The sequence below is a fragment of the Micromys minutus genome, assembly GCF_963924665.1.
Source record: "Micromys minutus genome assembly, chromosome: X".
Lineage (NCBI taxonomy): Eukaryota > Metazoa > Chordata > Mammalia > Rodentia > Muridae > Micromys > Micromys minutus.
In genome coordinates this window covers 100,670,289-100,695,853 of record NC_137970.1, presented here as the reverse complement: position 1 = coordinate 100,695,853, position 25,565 = coordinate 100,670,289, and the positions used below count along the sequence as shown (strand labels likewise).

Genomic DNA, 25,565 nt, shown 5'->3' with positions numbered 1-25,565 from the left:
GAGCACCCTCATTGAAGGAAACAGGAAGGGAGTGAGAGGGGATGGAAAGAGGTAGTTGGTGGAGGGGTAACAGGGAAGGAGGATATAATTTGAAATGTAAAAGAATAAAATTATTAATAAAAAAGAACTCTCGCACATATGATGTAAAGGCATGAGTTTATTTTCTCTCCATTTTACATCAAGTGAACTAATAAAAAGGTACTAGGTCTATATTTTAAACAAACAACCATTTTGCCAAATTTCCCTTCAATTATACTCCATCCACATTCATTAAGGGAGAGTGTTAGGTTAGTATGGGAAAGAGGTATCTCGGTGCTAAACACAATCTAATATGGGTAACTCTTCTGTAAGGAGCTATAGCTAAATTAAATAAAAATCCCTTACTTCTGGAGGATCATGAGGACAACTGTGAGAAATACTGATGAGGCAGATGATCATGACGTGGGAGGGCAGAAGGGATGAGACATATGAGCAGCATGTAGAATATGAGGAAGTGCAGTTGTGTTTGAATTCAAAGAAATGATGATGGTAGGATACCGCATGGGTATTTTGCATGAGATGGGATATCTGTTCACGAATAACACAATGGGGATACATGCTATGCCTCATCACCTCCCTTCTCTACCAAATATATCAGGGTCCAGAAAGGGGATATTAATGAGCAAAAGTGAAATAAAAGCTAACAGGAAAGAATTCAGGAGAGATTGTCCAGAGGATGGAGTGAAATCTTAGTTGATTTATCAAAGCAGTACATTTATATATGGTAGCAGTGGCAAACTTTAATTTTTCAATACTGGCTGGACAAAGGTTTAGCTGGCCAGATGAGACACATAGGATTTTTTTTGTTGTTGTTGTTATTGTTGGGGTTTTTTTGCATATAGTTGTCTTTTATTGGGCCCTGCAACAGTGTCCTTGTGGTTTGACGGCTCTTTCTCCATCTCTGGCAATACACTGTTTGATGGCCTGTTGTCCTAGGAGGCAGGAACCACAGAACCAGGAAAAGGCTGTAAAACAGAGCGGTGGAGCCAGGACAGGAGACATTTGCAGATTCTTTCCCTTTTGTGGTCTCAGGAAGCATTACTGCTTTTCTGGCTCACAGTTTTGACTCCGACAGGCTTCGAAGTTGTACTTCAAAATTCCAAATTTGATTTGTTGCACAAACTGAGGCACATACTTATTTATTGAATATATAACAGGGCATTTTTCGATTATGTATGAGTTTGATTTATTCCTCAAAGCGTGGATAGAAATATTATTAGACATGGAATCATAGGTGTTAGGATTCTGTTAGGAAACTGAAGGGAAGCTATAGCATATGCATGATTTTAGATATATAGGTTTTTAAGCAAGCAGAGACAGGAGCCTGAGTCAGATAATCACTACCTTATACTGTGCTTTCATTCTTAATGAAGCTAATATTTTTGCAAATCAAGACTGTTGTGCCTAAATATTTAGACTCAGTGAGTAGAAAACAGACCAACCTGAAAGACTGGATGTTGACATATTCTTTCTCTCGCTTTGTGAGGATGTGTTTGATGAGACCCTCTCGCTGCCCAGACTGAGTGTTTGGTACAAAGAGCTTCCGCATGGTATTAGTGACTTTGGGCTGTTCTTTGTTTGAAGCTTCCTTTTCACGTGGAAGCCTAGAAAATAAACCATGGATTCAAAAGTAAAATTGGCTAAGATGTAAGCCTCTTAGAGGGGGAAGTATGTTGCAACAGAGAACTTACATTCTATTCGATGAAGAAGGTGGAGGGGGTGGGTCCCGATGAATCCCCGTGGGGGGATTTTGTGTATTCATTTTTTTATCTAAATTCATAGATGAAAAATTATCCTCAAATCCAAGCAATCCTGAAGGACATAAGACCCAAAGACAATGTGAAAATAAAGAGACCCTCCAACATAGCCAGGATAGGCGAGGCCTTTATTGCTTATGACAGGATCAAGGTACCACAGGTATAGTAATCATTTATCTTAGGGTGAGACTCACATTCATCCCAGAAGCACTGACACACTAACTGTAATGACAGAAAGTTATACCGATCTGGAACCTGAATAATACAAGCCAACATTTATAGAGGGGATTATATATCATATGCCTTCCTTACATTTCAATACCTTCATCAGGTAGGTAACATTGACATTTTTTTCTACATTGTAGAGAAGGAAACAGAAGTTCAGAGTTGAGTCACACAAACAAGATGACACAATTATTAAGTTTCAGACTTGGCATTCAAACCTAGGTTGTCTGGCAATGAAGTCTGTACTTAAACTTTTTTTTTTTCAAGTTGGCTCAGAAAGAGCTACCATACCACAGAGAAAACCAGGAGTGAGCATCTCTCCATGGCCATGGATTCAATGGTTACTCCTCAAAACCAAGTCATCTCAACTAATACTATCTACTGGCTCAAAAATGACCAAAGTAACCAGAGATGAAAGGGTCTTTCCAATACCTGAATAAGCAGATTTATCTTTAGTGTCTAATTTCTGGTACCAGCTAGATGAGTCTTTTTGTTCTGGAACAAGAAGCTGTGACTGAGCTGGAAAGACAAGATTTAGGTCAGAAAACTGGGAAGACCGTCACTAAACTACAACCCAAAACTATTCATTTATTCGGAGTCCTTAAATGCATAGTTAGCAGAATTTTGGGAAAAAAAAAAAACACGGATAGAAGAGACTAAGGAAATACCAACAGCTCTGAGTCATTCTGGGCAGAAGGAGGGGGCTGCAGCTGCAGTAAACTGCATGCCATGCCATTGACTTTCTCTTTTTAAAGCTGGATAGACTTGTTCCTTAATCTATCCCTGGGCTCATTCCTGAAGGGAAAAAAAAAGAACTATCAGAGCCCAAGAGTCAGGGTGGGGGTGGGGGTGGGGCTTTGCTAATGGCTACCTGCTTCTGAATCAGCATGTCAACATTTTACTCCCATTGAAATTGTGGAAAGGAAATTGTTTTGAGTTACCTTCCTGAGCTCCAAGGATCTCTGAGAGGAACTTCAAACAGCGTTCTTCATCAGGAATTTCAAAGTGGCGCTCTCTGGTCCAGTCTCCTTGTACCCGAATTTTGCAGCCACCTTTAAAAAGAATTAAATCCACAGATGCCTAGCTATGGGATAAAATGCTTTATTAATACCTTATTGGGAAAATGTTCTCAAACTTTCTGGTCAGAAGGCAGTCCATATTACAGAGAGTTCAGACCCTTAATAAGGAGCACATGTTGAAGAGCAGGGGCTCCGGAATTGTAGTGGTGGAGGGGATGAAGCAGAGAAGAAACCCTACAGGAAGCACTCACAGTGCTGATGAACTGTCAATAAGCAGACTAGCAATAGGCACACTAAACCACAGCTTCTTATGTCCCAATCTCTCAGATGTCAATGTAGGGATTTCTAAGTTCTAGCAAAGGATAAATTCACAAACTTTATCCTCTTTTTATCCCCCGACTGGAAATTCCTGCCATTTAACTTCAGATTGTGTAATATTCTAAAGCATGAAGGTACTATAGGATGTCACATGGTCATGTTCAGCGTAAATCAAATCTACAAGTTAACTTTAAAAAAAGGGAGATTGGCTTGATGTGTTCTGAGAAGACATACTGGTACCTCATTAACAAAAGTGAAAAATACCACAGGTATCTTGAATAAGCTTGCAAATCTATCCCCAAATGTACCGGGGCTGAAGAGATGGCTCAGCAGTTGAGGGCACTTGATGCAGATGATTGGAATTTGATTGCCAACATCCATGTATTAAATCACAATCTTCTGTAACTCCAGTTCTAAGGCATCCAATGCCCTCTTCTGGCCTCTGTGGGCACTAAGAATGTACATGGTGCATATACATGATGCATGCAAACACTGTACAAATTAAAAACAGTAATGCCTTTTTTAAAAAGCAAAGCAAATTTATCAAGGGTTTAGGTTTCTTTAATTATTAAAATACTGTTTTTATGTAATATGCGTAGGTGCTTTTGTCTGCATATATGTCTGTGCACCACATGTGTGGTGCACCTGGGGGTCAGAAGAGGCATTGGGTTCCTCTAGAACTGGAGCTACTACGAGGGTCTGGGAATTGAACCCAGGTCCTCTGGAAGAACAGCCAAGCCATCTCTCTTGACCCAGGCTTAGACATTTAAGGGTACAACTGTTATCTGATGCCCTAAAATTATCATCTGACTCAACTATTTAGATTTTATGATCCAGAAAGCCTATGTGTTTGTTTATATTCTTATTCTAGTTGGTTGATTATATACCTTGCTTTTTCTGTGTTCCTAAAGCTATAAGTTTAGTCAAGCGGCAAGACACATATACACATTACCCAATGTTCTCTATAGTCTAGAGTAACCAATGGTTTCAGAGATGTCGGAGATAGAAGGGATGTCCGTGTATGATTCAAGACTTTTTTATATTTGGATGGAGAAAGTCCTGGGTTAGCTGGCCACTCTCCTGGTGACGGTAATGGCAGATTTCAGAGATAGAAGGAATTTAATAAATGGCTGTGGAACAGGATTTTTTTACACTTATAAATAATAAAGGGAAATAGAATTAAAAGTCCTAGTTTATTTTAATAATATAGTTCTGAATTTTGGTTTTTTTCTCTTTTTTTTCTATCTCTTTTGTTTCCATCTTTATAGAACACGGTGCTTTTTTAAAAATAAGATTACTGGTCAGAATCATAAAAAGGATAAAAATGGAGAAAAATGAAAGACAACCAAAAGACCCGAGAAAACATACTTAATAGGGGATCCACTGTACAGGTGAGAACGAAGGCAGGGACACAAGTGTCAGTTTGGAGCAGCATTAAAGATACTTGGAAAAGTCTCAGGATCCAACTCCACCCTTTCTCATGTCAGTTATAATCAAAATAGGTAAGACAAAGCCATCTCCATCTGATACAAGTACAAGGACATTTTCTCTCTTTTCTACAACTCTTGAAAGATATATTTTAGTAAATATAAAATACATCTATGTAATGGCCAGAAGATTCCAGAAATTGCTTGCAAATTATCATTGGATGCTCTCTTAACATGTTGCTCAAAAATATGACAAATTATTCCATGAGCCAGTCTTCTCTTCCCCCTTTCTTCCACCCAGCCCCAACTCTCAGCCCTCTGCAGGCAGCAAGCATTCACCTGACATTCTTTATATCCCTTGGTGGTTCTTAACCATGGCTTTATTACATTACTAGAGGTTTCCATTTGTGTGCATGTGTGCATGCCTACACGTGTGTGCATACACGGAAGAAGGAAAGAGGTCAGTCTCTGTTGTTAGGCCTCAGGATCTATCCACTTTGGGTTTTTAAAAGATACACAGGGTCTTTCATTGACCTGGGACTTGGAGGATAGTATAGGGGAGCTGACCAGTGAGACGCAGGGATCTACCCGCCTCTGCCTCCACAGTGAGGGATTATCCATATGCTTATCACCACCTCTTTTTTTTCCCTTTCAAACATGGGTTCTGGGGATCGAACTTGTCCTTATGCTTGGACAAAAAAACAGTTTACCAACTGAACCATCTCTCCAGTCCCAGAGGTGCTTTTTAGGGCATACTGATATGTGTGCTCCACTTCAGGATGCTAAAAACAATCTGGGGAGAAAACCCAGAAATGTCTCACTATGTAGCCCAGGCTCGTTTCAAAACATTGATCCTGCCTTAGGCTCCTAAGTGCTGGAATTATAGGCACCTGCCACTACATCTGACTCTACTGGTAATTTAAGAAAAATACTTTTTAAAAATAATAGACATGCCTGGTATTTTAAGATGCTTGATTTCTTCACAAGCTTTGTTTTGTTTTATTTTTTAAATATTTGTTTATTTTTATCTGTACGAGTACACTACAGCTGTCTTCAGACACACCAGAAGAGGGCATTGGATCCCTTTACAGATGGTTGTGAGCCACCATGTGGTTGCTGGGGAATTGAACTCAGGACCTCTAGAAGAGCAGTCAGTGCTGCCGAGCCATCTCTCCAGCCCAAGAAAAATACTTCTTAGGGATTCCAACATACAATACATTATTAACTGGAGGCAAATGTAACTTGGAACTGACTAGTTCCATGCAGGTTATTTCTTCCACAGACTGAATTTTAATTCCTGGTCTCAAGTGATCCCCCTGCCTCAGTTTCTCATGTACCCGAGACTACGGACAAGCACTATCATGCCTGGCTTAAATATGATGCAGTTTAATACTTCCTATAGACTCCCTCTCCATCCCTGTCAGGAAACTGCTTTCTCCTGAGGCTATACCACCTTTTCTTCCTTCCTCTACGAGACCATCAATCTCTACAAAGCTCAGAATCCAGAATCCAATGCCTGATACTTAAGACTTTACTTCCACTCAAACACCTGCCATTATTCAGTCTTGCTTAAAAACTGGAACTAGTAAGATTTCAATGCATACCATCAAACCTTTAAAAGAATCAAGTACGGACAAAAATATATTCATATAGTTTTATGCCAAAATGCCTTTAAAATCTGTACATGTGTCTCTGTTTTTAAATAAAGTTGTAAGAAAAAGAAGAAAAAAAAAGAAAAAAAGGGAAAAAACTGGCACAGAACATCCAGTTATCACCTTCATCTTCTTCACCCCATGGCCTTCCCATTCCACCTTAGCCTCCACTGCCTCACCATCCCCTAACATGCAACAGAAATCAAACTATTAGCCACTCTGCTCCTTATCTTTTCTGTAATTGTTTTTGACCTTGGGGAACCTTGGCCCCATTAATCCCTTCATTTGCTCTCCTTGGAACCCCTCTTGCTCTCACTTCCCCTTTTCTCAAATAGATGTCATCATCACTGTCTGTTGCAAAAATCCACAATTGCCTTACCCCTGGTTGCCCACAGTACCTATTTGGCTAAATTCCAACCTGCAATAATCCGACTAATTGCCTTCTTTGTACTTCTACCAGAGCAACCAAAGGAAATAAGCACACAAGTACACATTCATATTGTGCTAGTTTTATGGTATGAGATGTCAACTTGACATAAACTATAGTCATCTGAGAAGAGGAAACCTCAATTGAAAAAATGCCTCCAAAAAGATCTGGCTGTTGGCAAACCTGCAGAGCATTTTCTTAACTAGTGACTGATGCAGGAGGGCCCAGCTGACTGTAGGAGGTGTCACTTGGGCTGGTGGTCCTGGGTTCTATAAACAGACTGAGAAAGCCAGTAAGCAGCACCCCTCCACAGTCTCTGTATCAGCTTCTGCCTCCAGGTTCCTGCTCTGTTGGAGTTCCTGTCCCGACTTCATTTAGTGATGGATTGCAATGTGGAAGTATAGGCCAAATAAACCCTATTCTCAAGTCGTTTTTTTTGGTTATAGTGTTTCATTGTGGCAATAGTAACCCAAACTAAGACAAGTTGGTATCAATGTAGTAGGTAGGGTATTGCTGTGAGAGCTGACCATGTTTAGGGGAGGATTTTGAAAAGATTTTGAACAATAGGAAAGACATTGAATGTTGAGAGCTCAGTGGGCTGTTCTGAGGGAGCTTGTGCAGAAGATGGAGGCCTGGCTTATGGAGTTTCGGAAGGAAACTTAAAAACTCTAGGAGGCTATTTGTTATTTTGAATTACATTTCTGTGGTTCTGATTAGCCACACATGGGACATCTATATCACAGTCCTTTCCTAATGCTCAGGGACCTTCTAAAAGAGGGGGTGGAAGAACAAGAGCCAGAGGCTTAGGAGGACTGAAATAAAACTGTCTTCTTGACATGGTGGGACCACAATGCACTTGAGCTCACAGCAACTGTGGCTATGTTCTCAGGACCTATAAAAACCAGCCAGTCAACATTCTAGCATCAAGTGTAAAGGGGTTCATGAGCCCCTACTCCTAACTAAGGAGCTATGGACAGCTGGTAGGAGAGGGAGGAAGAGTCTGTTTTCCCTTAAGGATGTAGCTCCTGATAGGTCAACCACTCTGCAGTGGACGAGTCCATGTTCAGGAGTAAGTAAAACGATAAAAATGTAGACACAAATAATACAATATATTCTAAAAAACGAATTCTTGATGGTCCCCTCAAAGGAAAATCCATCCCATCTTCAAGATTTTTATGCAAATGTGCATCATCATCATCATGAAAGTTCCTGTTGGAAACCTTGTATTCATCCTTGACATTTTTCTTCCTCCTACCTCTCACACCCAATCTGATTCTTCTTGACCTGACCTCCAAAGCCATCTATCAAATCTGCTCACTTTTCTCCATTTCTATCACAACCACACTCTCTAGCATATACAACCAAAGCAGCCTCATAAGTAGTCTTTCTGCTTCCAGGCAAATGATGCTCTATCAGCATAAAAATCCTTAACTTCTCATTTTAAGGTCTAAAAATGCAGAGTCAACACTGTGACTTACAAGAGTTCCTAGCCTCTGTTGTCTTGGTGCTCAAGCCCTATTCCAGGCATCTTTGCCTTTTATTTCCCAGAAACTGCTGGGGTACTTCTAAGTTTGGAGTCTCACAAACCCCTTTATCTGGAACATTCTTTTTCTCCAGTTGTTGCCTGTCTCTTAGGCTCTCTGTTCCCAATATAAATGTCTCTTCTTTGTAAATGCCTTGACTGAGTACACTGCCTAATTTAGTGACCCCTCTTGTAAACTCTTTGCACTTGTTCTTGTTAGTATTTATTAAATCCACATTTATGTAAGCATCTAATCCTTCTAACAGTCATTTTGTGCATCAAAATACATGAACCACCAAGAGTGTGTTGCTTTCTTTTGCATTTTTAGGGCTTAGGACAGTGCATAGTACCCAAAATGTATTCAGATGTTTATGGAATACATTTATGAATTACAGGCATCTCTGTAGCTCTAGCAACAAAAAGCAGAGAAGGAAAAAGGAAACCAGAAGCTGGACTCTTATCTCCGCTGTGCTCTGATGATTCTGTAGGATTTACCACCCGGTCTGATAAATAGAAGGCACTCAACAAATATTTGTGGAGTAATGAATAAACTAGGTAGGGTACTATTTAAAAATTAGCATAACAGAGTTCATCTAAAGGTCATAAAGAGATAAAGAAAAGAAAAAGGGAAAATAAATTCATTTCCATGAAAAGCAGGGAGAAATTTTAATAAAATTCAGTATATATGCACAATTTTAAGAAACCACAAAAGCTTAGTTTTTGTTGTTGGTTTTGTTCTTTTTGTGAGTGACAGTCTTTCTATGTGGCTCAGGCTGGTCTTGAACTTGCTATATAGCCCTGGCCTTGAATTCACAATCATCTTGCCTAAGCCTGCCAGATATTCAGACTACTGGTACATGCCATGTCTGGTTTAAATACAATTTATTTTTTTTAAGAGTCAGCAAATCATCAGGGAAAAATGTCTTTAACTGGGAAATGCCAGTTGAAACATCCTCACTGAAACCTGGAGCCACATAAGGGTTAACACCATCATTTAATACTGGTTTCCCAATTCTGTTAGGTACAGTAAGACCTGAAACAAAGCCAATGGCTTTAGCTACTGGAAATAAGGCAGACTAGTTGTTTGAAGATAATTAAGACTGCCAAAATGGAAAAATATAGCAAAAACTAATTAAGAATAAAGTGAAGTGACTGGATAAAATATCCAAGACTTCTTAGTTCTATATGATGGTAGCAGGCAATCAGAAAATAACGGAAAAATATTTCACACTATCAGCAAATCACATCCAGCATGAAAATCTCAACCTAAAATTTTGATACATAAAAGGAAACTACAATGTTTTAGTGAGAACTGTAAAATAGGACTGAGGTAAAGAGTTGTATTATGTTCCCTCAAGATGACTTAATTTTATAAAGAAACTAACTTAATAACACTGTGACAAAATAGCATGGTGAAATATTGGTTATTAAAAAAATGTTTAAGGGCTGGAGAGATGTCTCAGTGGTAAAGAGCACTGAATGCTCTTCCAGAGGTCCTGAGTTCAATTCCCAGCAACCACATGGTGGCTCACAACCATCTGTAATGCTATCCGATGCCCTCTTCTGGTGTGTCTGAAGACAGCTACAGTGTACTTACAGATAATAAATAAATAAATTTAAAAAAATGTTTAAACAAGCAGGCATGGCAGAACAAAACATTAATCCCAGCACTGGGGTGGTAGAGGGAGGGTCAAGTGTTCAGTGTCATTTTTGGCTACATAGAGAGTTTGAGACTCGCCTATGATAGATAGAACCCTGTTTCAAACAACAAACATGAAATTATGTTTAAAATGATTTTAAATGATAGAGGGGAAATGTCATGGTAAAGTGCTAAGTGAAAATCCATGATAAAAACTATCAATAAAGCAGTAGAGATATAGCTCAGCTTTAGAGCAGATGCTTGCCAGGTACCAGGCCTCCGGGTTCAATTCTCAGCCTTACAAGCCCCCCCCCCCCCCCCCCCCCCCCCCGCAAATCTATGTAGGATTCCAATTATATGAAATACAAACTAAAACAATAGGAAATACATATAGATGTTAGCTACAGCATAACCTCAAGATTAATGCTAAGTTTCAAAGATTTTATTTGTGTGTGCAAGGGCATACATGAATGTGCATGCACAAGAATGCAGGCTTCTGCAGAGTCCAGAACAAGGTGTTGGATCCCCTAGAGCTGGAATTATAGGTAGTTGCGAACCACTTGAAGGGGATGATGGGAAATGAACTTGGGTCCCTCTGCAAGTGTAATACTTGCTCATAATTGCTGAACCATCCTCTCCCATTCTACATAATAATTTTAATTCGATACTTCAAAACATTTTGATTGCCACAATTATACATAATTAAGATGCATGAACTTTATAACTAGAAAAACTATTTTCAAGATGTTTACCACTAATATCTAGAGAATATATATTTATATTAAAATCAGTCTTGCCCATTAATAAGGGGTACTGTTTTTTAGGAGTTGAACTCAGATTGTTGTCAGTCTTGTGCAACACATGCTTTCACTCACTGAGATTTCTCCCTGACCCCTATGTTCCTTAAAACAAAAACAAAACCAAAAACATGTTTTGGAGACAGAGAGTATTTCATATAGCCCAGGCTAGCTTGGAACTCACTGTGTAACTTAAGGATAGACTGGAATTCCTGACCTTCTTGCCTGTGCTGCACTGAGGTTACTGATGTGAGCTATCACACCCAGTTTATGGAGTACTGGGGGTGGAGCCAGGGCTTTTTGCTTGCTAGGCAAATACTCTATCAACTGAACCATATCTCCAGCCTGCTGTTGTTTTTGTCTTCTTTTGTCTAAGTGCAAAACAACATAGACTGATTCTAAGTCATTTTCTCTTTTGGATACCTGCAACAGAAGTTAGCAGCTAGGTTTACATAACAATTTAGGAGCAGCCATTAAGACTTTCATATTTTATGATTAAAGAAAGGAATAATAAACCCAAATTAGAAAAACATTTAGTACACATTAATAGTGCCAAGGGCAGAGATCTTCTCCAAATAAAATTATGTGCAACCTGTAGCCCCAAGCTAAATGGTAAATTCTGCTTATCCAAGGACTCAAGCAAGAGATAAGGTAAACCATTTGATTTAGATTTGTATGGTCAGATACACTTTCCATAGCAACCACACAGTAGCCACAGTAGCAATCAAGTGCCCATTTTCTCCTCTCCAGAGCACAGTACAATTAGATGATAAACAAAGAACATCTTGCACAGAAAGTCAGTGATTTGCATTAAACTCATAAAAATACGAAAGGACAGAAACAGCAAAAAGAAGACCATGTTCTCTCTGATGAATGGAAGCCTTGAGGGAACAGGGCTTAAGTAGGGCACTAATTATTTCAACAAAGAAAAGAAAAAGAGAACAAGCCATTTAATGGATTCTGTGCCTTTCAAAATAATGCACCGAATAGATGAAAGCATCATGAATTCACACAAAAACATAAAAACAAGGTGGGAGTAGACTCCAGAACATAATAGTCAAAAGATAACATTTACCCAGCCACAAAGATAAACAGAATAGCGACATTTGCAAGATGGGTGTAACTGGAAATTACAATGCCAGTGTTAGCAAAGTATCTTAAATGCAGATAGGCAAATGCTGCACGTTTTCTTCTCATATGCAGAGCCTACATCTTAATGTGCATACGAGTGCATGAGTATTCATATATGTATAGGGGTACAGGTCATGAGACTGGAAAAGGGAGCATGAGAGAAGAAAAGATAGCTTAAGGGAAAGCTGAGGAGAGGCAAATCAGGGTAAAAATGTGACATGCAGGCAGAAGGTGGAGCAGTGAGAAGAAGGGGGTCAGAAGGTAGGCTGGTGTGGGATGAGAACCAATTTAAAATGTATGCTTGAAAGGCCACGATGGAACCTATTACCTTGGATGCTAACAACAACAACAACAAAATAGGCAACTAGTGAATGCTGAGAGAGGAAGAATCTGCCCCTGTGGGGAGATGAACCTCTAATACATTATCCAGTAGAGTGGTCAGCTCTGAAACCGTACACAAAATGAAACATTCAGTAGGCTGTATTTACATATTTACGCACATGTGCATGCACCCTAATAAATAACAATAATAATTAAAAAGGGGTTATCAATTTGAGTAGGGGGACATGACAGAAGCTGGGAAGGAGGGACCTTTACAGGGGCTGAGGTGGTGAGGTGGCAGGATAGGGAAGGAGGAAAAGAATGTAATTATATTTCACTTTAAATATATATATATATATATATATATGTATATTCATATACATCATGTATACAAATTATAAAACATTCTAATCATGGCTGGGAAGATAGCTTAGTCAGTAAGGTGCTTTGCAGTTAAACAGGAGGACCTGAGTTTTATCTTCAGAACCTATGTAAAAAAGCTGGCGATGGTGCATACTTGAAAGCCAAGCTGAGGAAGCAGACACAGAGATTCCTGGTGTGTACTAGCCAGCTAGCATAGCCTAATTGATGAGCTTCAAGCTGGTGACTCCCTTGTCTCAAAACCAAAGGTACACAACACCCAAAGATACTACCTATTTAATACACACATGTACACATTCGTGAACATACATGCATAAATGCACATGCTTGTCTGCACACACACACACACACACACACAAACTAAAAAAGAAAAAAATGACCCATAAACCTCAAGCACTTTAAGCATTTTCCTAGCTCTTCCTATAAATTAATCAGTCCTACAGTGATGAAAAAAGATTAGGATAGACAATGTTTGCAGCTTCAAGTAGCTTACAGCTCCTCGGCAGCAGCAAAGCTTATCACAGGTGAGGTTTGGAGAGATTCTTAGCAGCCACCTGTGTTTTCTTAGGCTCAGCTGGAATGGTTTTGAGAGATCAGGATAATTTTTAGGGATGCCTTAAGAAAACGGCAACTTTGGGATGAGATGGCAAAATATACGATGCAGCCCTGGAAGTTTCTTAAATGTAAAGTATTAAAGTCAGTATTTGTAGAATTAAAAACGACTTCATTCCAAAAGATACTCACTGTTTGAAGCAATGTCAATCAAAAGAGTTTCTTCTGCTTCTGAAAGGAGGAAAAACACAACAGAATCACCGAGGAGAAAACCACTCATTACCACCAAATTTCATAACTAAATAACAGCATTACTCAGTTACCCCCGGGTCTTAGAACACATTAAAGAATTCTTTGATTGTTTTTGTTTGGCACACATTTTTAAAAAAAGAATTTTAATAGCCCCAAGTTATAAAGAGTAGGTGCAATTCAACTTAAAAAACAAACAAACAAACAAACAAACAGGAAGAGAAACTGATCAAGGACCCAACTGGAGCTCCTCAAAGAAAAGCAAGGGATGGCGACTTAATAGTAGGGAACATAATAACGTGTTCATGCAAGTGAAGGAAAGCTTAGCTCTCTGTTCTTCAGATCTTAGAGAAAGCCAGGGAAGTGACTGAAAGCCTCCGAGCAGACTAAGAGTGGAGTATATTTAAAGTTCTTTGCTCTTAGGCTTCAGTGAATGCCTTGAGCGTCTGAGAGGTATCATACCCAGCATGAAGTTTAGGCCACTTGCAGTACTGTCTTAACTGGAGCCCTATTCATGAAGTGATGACAGACAGATGTATAAGGAAGATATAGTATAGAATACACAGTGGAGTGCCAGAGAAGGGCAAGAAGAATGAGATCCTGTCCTGCTGGCCATATGCATGGAGCTGGAGGACATTATGCAAAGTGAAATAAGTCAACCACAGTAGGGCAAATATTGCATGTTCTCTCACATGTGCAAGCTGAAAAAATGATCTCAGAGAAGTCCAGAGTGGAAATAAGTACCAGAGACTAGTAGGAAGTAGTAGGTAAGGGGAGAGAGAGGGGGAGGAGAGGAAGGAGGAGGAGGAGGAGGAGGAGGAGGAGGAGGAGGGAGGGAGGAATGGATAGTTACGTACAGTTAGCTAGGAGGACTACATTTCTAGTGTTTTCCAGCATGGCAGGGTAACTAAGGTATATCACACATTTACAGATCTTAAAAAGAACTAGATGAGTTGAGGGTTCCCAATACAAAGAAATGTTATTATCTCAACTGGATCATTACATGTTTCAAATTGGTACTCCTCAATACGCACAGATGTTATGTGTCAATGGAAAGAAAAAGAAGACAGAAGACAGCACGAAGCAGTTTGCAAGTTTAGAGTTCTCTTTTTTTTCACATTGGTCTTCCTGGACTTCCTTTTTTTTTTTTTTTTTTTTTTTTTGCGCCCCGGGTATCTGAATTTGACCTATCTTTTCCTCTCTGGCTTCCCCAGATTTGAGCACAGCCTCACGGCTAACCCTTGATTCTGAGCTGGAATCAGCCAGGATCTCTGTTGATCAGATGGGAAGTTTTGTACTGTTTTGCTCTCTCATCACACAAGATACTACCACAGGCTCTATTAGTCAGGGGCAAAAGAAGCAAAGGGTAAGGCACTGTGTTGTCTACTAGCCGAACTGAGTCTCACTAAGATCCACTGCAGGGTGAAGTAACGAGGCTATGAACACGTTGTCTCTAGTCACCACTCTTCTGTAGTAGCCTTTAGTTCCATAAAACTCTGACTGATTAGGTTTCCAAATAGATATGCAAGTCAGGAAATGGAAAGGACTCGAAAACTCAAGGGCATAACATTTCAATTTGTCATGGGGGAAACAATGGCGTACATGTTTTCCACTGCAGTCTATTAACTGGCTATCTCCTCTCATTACAAACAATAAAAGTGAGACCCCAAAAGTAGTAGCAAATTGGAAATGCATGCTAGAACAGCCATGCCTTTGGCTCTTTGTGTAAGGCTTCCACTCGAAAACTAGATGAGTGCAGAAACCTATTATGGCACCAGGTGCCTGGTTTAGTATCTCCCACAGAGAGGAGACTCAACTGCCGACTTGGTTTTTGACACACTGTAGACACTATTCCTTGTAGGCATTTGAATGTGCCCCCTCCTCTTTCTCATGCTCCTTCCCTCTTTCTTCTCTCTTTGCTCCTCCTACTTTTTTTTTTTTGTTGGAGGTGGGGTCTCACTATACAACTAAATATAGCCTGAGACTCACACTTGGCCTGGACTCCACAATCCTCCTGCTTCAGCTTCCTTCTGGGATAGTAGGTGTGAGCCACTATGGCCAGCTCAGTACTTTTAGTTCTTAACACATCCTGTGTTTTCTTTTCAGCATGCTGTCTTAAAACTCATACACACTGACTCTCTAGTCACTCCCAGGGCTAAATCCTGAGCAAATACCAGATATGTGGGAAGATTTATGTACAGAGATGTTCATCCCATTACTATTTATACCAGTGAACAGTAATCCAAATGTCAACCAGAGGGAATAATTAGGTTATAAGCCATTCATAAAATAAAACAGCGTATAAGCCACTGGCAGCACAGAAAACACTCATAACACAGCAGCAAGTGGGCGAGAGAAAAATGTTAGAGAGGATGAGTCTTGCTTAACCGATGTATAATGTGCACAGAAGGAAAAAAAGATGGTGAGTGCCTCTTAAGCATGAAAATGAAGGTGACTTGTTTGCTTTGTGCACTGCTGCTCTTTCCAACCCTTTTACACCATGCATGTTACTGTTGTAAAAAAAAAAAATAAAGTTCAGAGTAGTAAGCACTTGTGCAAGTTGGGCCTCAAGTTCTCAATATTCTCTCCTGGTTGAGGAATGCTTCTGCCAGATAGAAGCACTGGACTTTTGGGAGACATGACACATTTTCTTTCCTAGTAATCAGCTTCCTTTCTAGAACAAAGTGAGGTCTAGGAAGCAATACCTCCCACATAGCTCTCTCAGTTTTTTAATTTCACTGTAGCAGATGAAACAAGATTTTTCTGTGTTCGGTCAAGTATTTCTTTCCCAGAGCTATGATTCACAAATGTCAAGGCCTAAGAACCAACAGAACTGACTGTGAGCCATCACAGTCTGGTATTTCATGTTACCAAAATGTCTTAAATCCAATACTTTGGAAACAACGTGCTGAATGTGTGCAAATCCTTTATAACAGACACAATGTTAGTTAAGCCCAATATAGTACTTTAAATGCACATATATGTCAGTCAGCATAAATGATTACTTATACATATCTCCAGCTCTACCCAGGGAAACAGGTGATATATACATATGTATTTTAAAACATAATTCTTTGGCACTTTTAAACACAACACTTTTCAGTGGCAGGTTAGAAGTGTTAACTTTTCTGCGAAGAGTAATATATTTCACTTTCCATGCAGTGACAAATTTGAATATGTATGACATTACACACTGCATTAATGGCCATGGAGAAGCCTTATAAAACTAGCTAAGTCATTAAAGCAAGTACCTTGAACACATCTGAAGTGGCTATTTATAGGAATGATATCTTGAACATGCTGTTCCTTCCCATGCAACTGGATTATTAACCTAGAACACAGAAGAATGTATCAACGAATAGCTCCCGAAAATGCCTAATCTTTAGCAATAAAACACTGCTGCCTTCCTACACAAATATAATCTGTGTTTATTAAACTTGCTGCATCTAGTACACCTGATCGGAGCATTATGATTGCTAGATGTTGTCAAGGGTTAAAAGGTGATCAATACCTGAACATCCAAACTGCTTTACATGCACATAGAATGGATTATAGTCCACGTCCTAAACACAGTCTTAAGAGCATGCACTGCAAGTTATATAGCTACACTGTGAACATCAGACTGAAGAACCTACAGCTTGAGTGAACTTGTTGAGGGCAGGGACTGTGGTTATCTTTCTCTCTTGGTGTTTCTAATGCTTAGTGTAGAGCCTAGCATATTTAAGACACTCATGTGCACTGACTCAATGAATCAGACAACTCAATCATGAGCTTTTCATGTTCAGTTTCATGTCTTTGACCAAAGAAGGGTGCTGCCTCTTTCACACATGCATGTAAGTGACTAGAAAAATAAGAGTCACTTCTGGGCCAGCCAAAAAAACACTAGCAGCTGAAGATGTAGCAAAATTCCTGAATGGGTTGCCTTGACACCCTTTGTGTATGTCCCGTGGTGTCTAACTTTAGGCTGGTATTTTAATGCAAACACTAATAAATTTGGCTCTGAAATACAAAACTCCAAAATTCACTTCTACCCACTCCTTAAACATTACTGTTTGAGATAGGTTTTCAGTATTGTAGTTCAGGCTGGCCTATAACTCACTATATATCTTAGGCTGATCTCAAACACATGATCTTACACTAGCAGGTTGGGCTTGTTTTTTACTTCCTAGTGGGACAGAATCAAGGCATACCCTAATTGGTAAACAGACATTTTAAGCATTAACTGTCTTCTCCACATTAAGCACTCTTCAAGTGAGGTTTTTTTGTTTTTTTTTTTTTTTTTTTTTTTTTTTTTTTTTTTTTTTAATCAATAATGTATCTTTTCTTCCTTAGACCCATGCCCATGTCCTTTGTGAAGCTTTCTTCAAGTATTCCCTAGAAGAACCAGTAGTCTTATCCCCTTAGCCTGGCCTTCCAATAGAACACGGAAACAGCATTTATATTTATTATATTGGAGTTCCTCCAGGGCAAAGACCCTATTCAGTTTTGTCTACAGTTTAACAGACACTCAATGATTACTAGTTGGACAAGTGAACAACTTTAATTACACTTTAAACAGAGGTGAATTTTTAAATGAAATTCTTTGGAGAAATAAATACTTTAAAACATTTGATTGTTTCCAAAAACAACCCTCTCCACTCCTTTTTTATTTTGGTGTCTCAAGAAAAAGCTCCTCTGTATTCAGAACCACAGAGCTAAACATAGTGAAAGGCTTCAAGTTCTAAGTCAAAAAGGCCAAATGTAAAAAGTTCTGGAGACCTAGGTCAGAGATGACATTAAGAGAGAGAGAGAGAGAAAACGAAACAAAACAAAACACTTTTGAGGCTTTTAAGTTGTATTATATATCAGGCGTCTCCAGTGAATGTTCAAAAGAAAGTTATCTTCTGGGCATGGTGGTGCAGACCTTTAATCCCAGTGCTCTGGAGGCAGAGGCAGGCAGATCTCGGAGTTTGAGGTCAGCCTGGTTACAAAGTCAGTTCCAGGGCAGCTATGGCTACACAGAGAAAACAAAAGTAGACGTTTCCACTGTGGAATTCTTAACTATGCTACATGGGTTTGGATCTCAGCTATGCAGCATTGTAACTCTTAGTAAGTGACTTAGCTTCAGTGTCTATACCTGTAAAGGGGTATGACATGCACTTGGGACAGTCATCAAGCAATACCCTTATTAGTTATATGGATTCAAAACACAGGGATTTAATTTCTCTGTGGGGAAATAGGTAAGAGCCCTCCCCTTGCCAAGTTTAAAAGTTCTAGTATAAGAGCTTAGAAAGGACAAGTTACTTTTCCCAAGACCAGCTGCTGGCTCTCTTGATATTGTTCTAGACCCACTAAACTGGGGAACGAATTCCTGTGTTGTGGTTATTTCACCAGTGTGGCTATGCCATTCAATTCCTAAAACTTTGGATTTTTATAGAAGAGGAAACCGACATGCACAGAATCTCCTGGTTTGTGCCGCTTACATTCCTACAGCCTTTGCCACATGGTAGAAGAACTGTGTTTCTCAATCCACTATTCTATTGAATGTACTCTTATTAAACTAGTCTTCCTGGATTTATATGGAAAATAACATAAATTTCTCACATCAACATGGCCGACCAAGCCGGATTTAGGAAAGAGCCACTTCATAGACCTAATTGCTAATAGGTTATTAACAGCACCCGTAGCTTCAGCTATGTTCAGGCAAGGCTAGTGGGACTTTTCTTTGTGAATTAGGCAGCTCGAGACAGAGGATTTAAAAGTAGAACCCGGGACAAACAGTTTTTCATGCAGAATCCAGTGTTAAGAGATGGTAGGATTGAGGTGATCATCAACTGTTAAACTGGGGGAAAAGCTATTCTCAGAAACCAGTGAACCAAGGGGTCTGTACATATACAGCGACAGGGCACTGTGATATGAAATGGTCACCATGGAAACTTTTAAGATGAAGCATTAGCAGGGAAGGGGGCAAGGTTAGCAGCTGTGGCGCTAGCTTATCAAAATAATCTGCTCAATCAGTCAACAGTATTTACTGAGCTGCCACCATCCAAGGAAGAGTTGGAGGCGACCTGCCCTGATAAAATGTCAAATGCCATGTTGTTTCTACACATTTCATTAACTTTGCTTCCCAACAGTCCGGTCCAGTGCAACTGTGACTGCTCTGCGCCAACACATTAGTGAATTAATGCAAATGCCGTCAAGCAAATGGAGAAAGAGGATCTGGGGACTGGTAGAGCCAGTCGAATGGGAAAAGGACAAGTCTGTAACATTAGCAATATAGCATTTCCATTGCACTTTTACTTTAACCCACTTTTGCCCGTGTTTTCCCCCCAGTTTTATCTCCAAAGGACAGTTTATGGTTTTATTCACCTCAAGAGGAAACCAAGGCTCAGAAAGCCAGATTTACTTGGTTACACAACACATGTCAGTTACAGGGTGAAGGAACTAAGAACTCAGGCTTCCTGCTTCCCTTTCCATTGAATCCATCCACTGAGCCCCAGGGCCTGGAGTTACTTAGCAGTTTAGAAGTTGGGGGTGGGAGGCCCCAGCGCAGGCAGTGCTCCCTCTTCACACCTAGCAGTGAACCTGTTGCGGCTGAGCCAAGGTGGGTGGCTCCCTGCGGTTTCAGGCTCAAGGAGGTTTATAGAAGAAGGCTCTCACCTCCGTGGCAGTCAGGAGGTTACTTACTCATATTGCCCGTTCCTTCGGGCTAGGGTCAGGGCGCAGGGCTCCCGGAGGGGACCCTTCATCTCCAAACCCGTCACCATATGTAGGCACTGGTCAAGGGTCTCTATTTTTATTTTTTGCAAACGCAGCCAAAGAGGGGTGACGCGGGGCCAGGCTCACACCGTTTGCCCTCCTCAGCTCCCTTGGCGTCCCCTCCCGAGCTGGTCCCCTTTACCTACTCCGCTCGCCCCAGGACATGCTGCACACCAACCCGCGCCCCAAGCCCGTCTGGCCTCCCTTCCCCTTCCCCCCTTCTCTCAGTCGGATACTGCCAGGGGCTGAGCTCCGATCGGGAGCCGCGGCTCCATCAGGGCGGCCTCCAGGCTCTGCGGGGCTGCGGACTGCCAGCGGATTCCACGACACCGCCTCCTGCGGCCTGCCGCCCGCCTGCCTCGCCCAGGCGGAGAGGAAGAGCTCCGGTGCCACCCGGCGCGGGGAGCCTCGGAGCCAGGGAGCCCGGGAGCCAGCCGGGGAGCTGGGGCGCCGGGAGAAGCGAGTCTGAGTGGAGAGAGAGCGGCGCCTCCCGCCCCCGCCCGCCTGCCAGGCCGCCGCAGATTTCGCCCCCTGCGGCCAACCTGGGGAACTGCAGCCAGACACTAGAAGGACTTGGGGACTCCATAAAGCAGGTCCAGCTATGGAGCAATCTGACTTCAAATTGCTATCTCCAACACCCTAGAAGGGATCTGAGGACTTTGAAGATGCCCAGAGAGAAGAAACTGCCACACCAGTTGAAATGGACTGATAGGGCCCACAACCGACTGTTCCCCTACCCCCAAATCCTTAAGGTTTTGAAGGTTATGAAGCCTTCTGTGGATCATCTTTTAAGGTGTTTTCTCTTCCCATTTCTTTCTTCTATCATATCTCAGCCTTCTGTCCTTCGATTCCCCCATTTTTCACCCTTCCCAGGTCACTTCCAAGTACGCGAAGTTCAAGCGCACAGGTCTAGTCTAGGCCTACTTAATACAGCCCATGGTGAAAATGCTACTAATCACTGACAAAACTAGCTTTTCATTTCATTCAGCCACGGCCCCCCAAGTTCAAAGCTACAAGCTTTCTTCCCCTCCTTTAACTTTTTTAAAATCCATATAGACCTTGTTTATATTTTCTCTGGAATGATGTTTTCAATTCCATTTTCTCTCCTCCCCTCCTCCCAGCCATCTACTATGAGCTCTGTGATATCGAATCTGGGTTACCGAATTTCCCTCCAAAGAAATCCCTTTAGCTGCAGCTCTCCTCTAACTTTTCTACTCTAGTAGTTGATAGCCACCAAAAGTACTACCTTTCAGTTGTTGTGCGAACACAGGTCAGTGGAATGGAAAATACAGCCCCCAAATAAACCCATAAGCTTATGGAAGATTAATACTCAGTATATATGTCATTTCCTATCAGCGAGGGAAGAATCTATTCTTCACTAAATAATACTGGGGATGTTGATTTTTCTCCATGTAAAATTATAAAATTTGATTTTTGCCTCACACCATGAAAGGGGAAATTAATTTCAGGATATCCTATAGTTAGTAGACAGCTTGAGCCTACCCGACAAGCTGTGTGTGCTGTGGAGAGGTAAGGTTAACCAAGCACGTTAGAGCCCAGAAGATCACAAATGAGTACTAGATACCCTACAGCAAGTTTTTTATAGTGTTAGATTTTGATTGCTTGTTTGCTTTGCCTTGACCTGATTATAGCCATGTTCTGGTTCTTCTCTCTGGAATAAGAAGGTATGTAACTTATTTTGGATTTTACAAGAACCCGTAGTTAAGAGATTTTTGGATTTTTAAAGAGAACTTAGACTTTAAAATTATTGATTTCTTTAAAGCACTGAAACATTTCAAAGTTGTATTAATATTAAAGTGATACCCCAGGAAAAAATCCATGAAAAAGGGAAGGTTTAAGATGGTGTGTTTGTGTGTCAAAATTGACAAAGACTGGAAGGAATTCCATCTGGGAAAGTGCCTCCATCGGATTGGCCTGTGGCAGCAGTTTTCTGACTACTGATTGATGTGGGAGAGCCCAGCCCACTGAGCAGGTAGGTCTACACTGAAAGACAGCTAAGCAAGTCAAAGGACAGTGACCCAGTAGGCAGTATTACTTCCTTCTTCCTGCTTCAGTTCCTGCCTTGGCTTCTGTTCATGATGGATTCTAATCTGCAAGATACATAAGCCCCTTTCCTCTCCAAGTTGGCTTTGGTCGGTGTCTTATCACAGCAACAGAGAACAAACTAGGAAAGGTAGATGAAAAAAAATCAGAGGGTGAAAAGCAAAAGGTTGCAAGTTTCAGAAGAAAATGGGAGAATAGGGGAGGGATGCTATATGGGTCAGTGATAGCACATGCATTTAGCATGCGTAAGTCACTGCAACCCCTAGCAACAAAAATATCCTCAAATAGAACGGGAATAACTTTAGTTACACCATTTTCACAATTTATATACTTTAAGACAATATACTGAGGCATGATGGCATATGCCTTAAATCCAGTACTCAGTAGCGGAAGTAGATAAATTGTGAGTTTGAGGGTAGCCTAGGTGAAGCGGAAAGTTCAAGACTAGTTGAATTTATATAATGAGAGTTTATTCCACGGGAAACAAGGAGATAGAGCTCATTTTAGTGTGCTTGTCTACCATGTGCTAGGCTCTGGCTTTAATAACTAGCAACACACACACACACACACACACACACACACACACACACAATCTACTATAATTCTTGACAAAATACATAAATAAATAATTGTCTAAGAAGCTTCTTAACTGATAACATCTAAAAGGATGCCCAGTTTTATTTTTATTTTATTTTATTTTATTTTATTTTATTCTATTTGGGGAAATAATAAAACCCCATGACTTACTATTTCACAATCACTTGTTTGGCAAAAAATTGAAAAGTTGGGTATCATTTGTTAGGTCTCAAGCCTGCCATATATCTAGAAACCAGTTCAAGATGGACTACGAAAGTTCCTCAGGAACTTGGAAAATACATTTCCCACCCCCAAAATGAATCCCTCCCCCCAGCTACTTGTCCCTCCTGTAATCCTATGGCTTGTCCACCCCGTGCTCTGTTGCTCCTCTCTCGTTTCTGCTCCCTCTTACGCACACTGTGCTCCATCTCCTACTATGCCCTTCCCACCAGTCTCTTTTCTCTGGACTCTTCTAGATCCCTCTGGATATTCTCTCTTTCTTATCCACAATGAAAACTTTCCCCCTAGTGGAGCTGTCATGTTGGCAGTTTCTTTACTTCATCTCTTTCACATACAACACCAGTTCTGTGAGGATATGAAACATAGACAACTTGGGTAGAATTTGTACTACAATTCTTTTTTTAAACTTTTTTTAAAAAAAGATTTCTTTATTTTATATATGTAAGTAGTACACTGTCACTGTCTTCAGACACAACAGAAGAGGGCATCAGATCTCATTACAGATGGTTATGAGCCACGACGTTGTTGCTGGGATTTGAACTCAGGACCTCTGGAAGAGCAGTCAGTGCTCTTAATCTCTGAGCTACTTCTCCAGCCCCATCTACTACAATTCTAAGTTGGTAAAGAACAGTTGACAATGTCTAATAAAGGTAAGAACACATCCTCAAACTCAGAAATTCATTTCTAGGTAGAGATCCTGGCAAAACTAAAATTTCTGCATTCTTTGTAACGGATGAAAGCAAATCAAATGCCTGTTGGAAGGTAAATGGTTAAATTGTGATTTCTAGAAATCGAAATGAATGATTTTGAGTTTTAATTAGTAACAGAATTAAATGTCAGAGCTATGGAGTTGTGCAAAAGGCAAACTGAAAAACATGTATCATATATTTATGCAGACTGGAAATTGTTGCTCGTGAGTGTATAGATGCCTTATATAGAAGAAGTTTAATATAGAAGTCACAAAATGGCATGATCACAAGAGGACTGACATAAGCAGGTGTCAGAAATGTCATTATATTTTCTCTTTCTTTTTCTTTCTCCCCCCCCCCCCCCCCCCGCCAAGACAGTGTCTCCGTAGCTCTGCCTGGTTCGGAAAGGACTACGTAAACCAGGCTGTTCTTGAACTTCTGATGCTCTTCTTGCTGTATTCACTCAAGTGCTAGACTCACAGGTGTATGCCTCCATACCTGGTTTTTAATATTCCTTTTTTATTTTTCCCTTTTAAAAAATATTCTCTTATATATTGCTTCCTGACCACAATTTCCTCTGCCTCACCTCCCCCAACTTATCTCTCCTCCCCTTTCCCCTAGATACACCCCCTTCCTCAGAAAAGAGCAGGCTTCTCAGGGATTTCAACCAAACCCAGCCTAACCAAGTATAATGAAACCAGGCACAAACTCTCATATTAAGGCAAGCCAGTAGGAGAAAAAGGGTCCCAAAGGCAGGCAAAAGAGTCAGAGACAGCCCCTGCTCCTGCTGTTAGGAGTCCCACAGGAAGATCAAGCTACACAATTGTGACATATGTTCCGAATGACTAGGTCAGACCCCCACCTACAGGCTCCCCAATATCTGCCAATCCCCATGAGTCCCAGTCAGTTGATTCTGTGGACTGTGTTCTCAAGGTGTGTCCCTGTCATATGTATTTCTTAAGACACAAAAGGAAAGTTGTTGCAAGGTTAACAAGAACTGGGCGATGGGTTTGTACATTTGTTTTGTTGTTCACGTTTCTCGGCATTAGCAATCATTTTTTAATCAAGGGAAGCTAAAGGGGAATAATGTAGGGGAGGGTGAGCAATGTCAGATGCCAAAACCAGGCCAAGGAAGATGAAAGCCAAGAGAGTTTCTTTGGCTGTTGCAAGGAGTCCACTAGCAAACACTAAATGTGTGGTTTCAATTAGAGGTGTGGATGGAAACAACACGCGAGAGGGAGCTCTCTCCTGAAAAAGTGGAGACAAGAGACCACAATATTGAAGAGCTTTGAAAAGAAAAATGAGAAAAGTAATTAACTCAGCTAGAAGTGTAAAACCAGATTTTGACAGACCCCAAAGGCACTTTAAAGCCAAAGGAAAGGAGCCAGCCTGTGTTAGATTAAATAGGCTGCATCCCAAGCAAATCCCCTCAGTAACTGAGAAGGCTAAGGGTCCAAACTGGCTACAGCAGAATCAACTTTGGAGAACAGGCAAGATTCTCTTTCTTCCCAGTTTATAGTAACTTCTGTACCTTAAAAGAGTGCCTAACAGATAGTGTTTTTTTGAGGTGACTCTTCGTTGGATTAAAAAAAAACCCAGGTAAACAAAATTAAAATAATTTGTAGTCAAGTAGCTAGAAAATAGTTCTATGAAGTATATCAACCGTTAATTTTATCCAAAAAATTTTCTATTTTGTTTTAGCAGTGTTTTGGGTTTGCTCATGCTAGTTTAATGCTCTACCACAGAGTGTTCAACCGTGCCTAGTATCCCTAAAGCCTAGGCATGATATCTGAAAATTGTTT

At 40.6% G+C, this 25,565-nt stretch overlaps 1 protein-coding gene across 2 annotated transcripts in view; it reads right to left on the bottom strand.

The window, feature by feature from the left end:
• Nucleotides 1-20,196, bottom strand: part of OCRL (OCRL inositol polyphosphate-5-phosphatase) — a 48,097-nt gene extending 27,901 nt beyond the window's left edge. For both annotated transcript variants that reach the window (XM_080909999.1, XM_080910000.1), the window contains exons 1-7: nt 20,123-20,196; nt 16,708-16,787; nt 13,400-13,438; nt 2,963-3,073; nt 2,454-2,540; nt 1,731-1,851; nt 1,482-1,643 (exon numbers count right to left, since the gene is read on the bottom strand). In XM_080909999.1, coding sequence (XP_080766125.1) covers nt 1,482-1,643; nt 1,731-1,851; nt 2,454-2,540; nt 2,963-3,073; nt 13,400-13,438; nt 16,708-16,787; nt 20,123-20,184 — 662 coding nt within the window. In that variant the 5' untranslated portion in view covers nt 20,185-20,196. The remainder of the gene's footprint in view (nt 1-1,481; nt 1,644-1,730; nt 1,852-2,453; nt 2,541-2,962; nt 3,074-13,399; nt 13,439-16,707; nt 16,788-20,122) is intronic.
• Between the last annotated feature and the right edge of the window lie 5,369 nt (nt 20,197-25,565).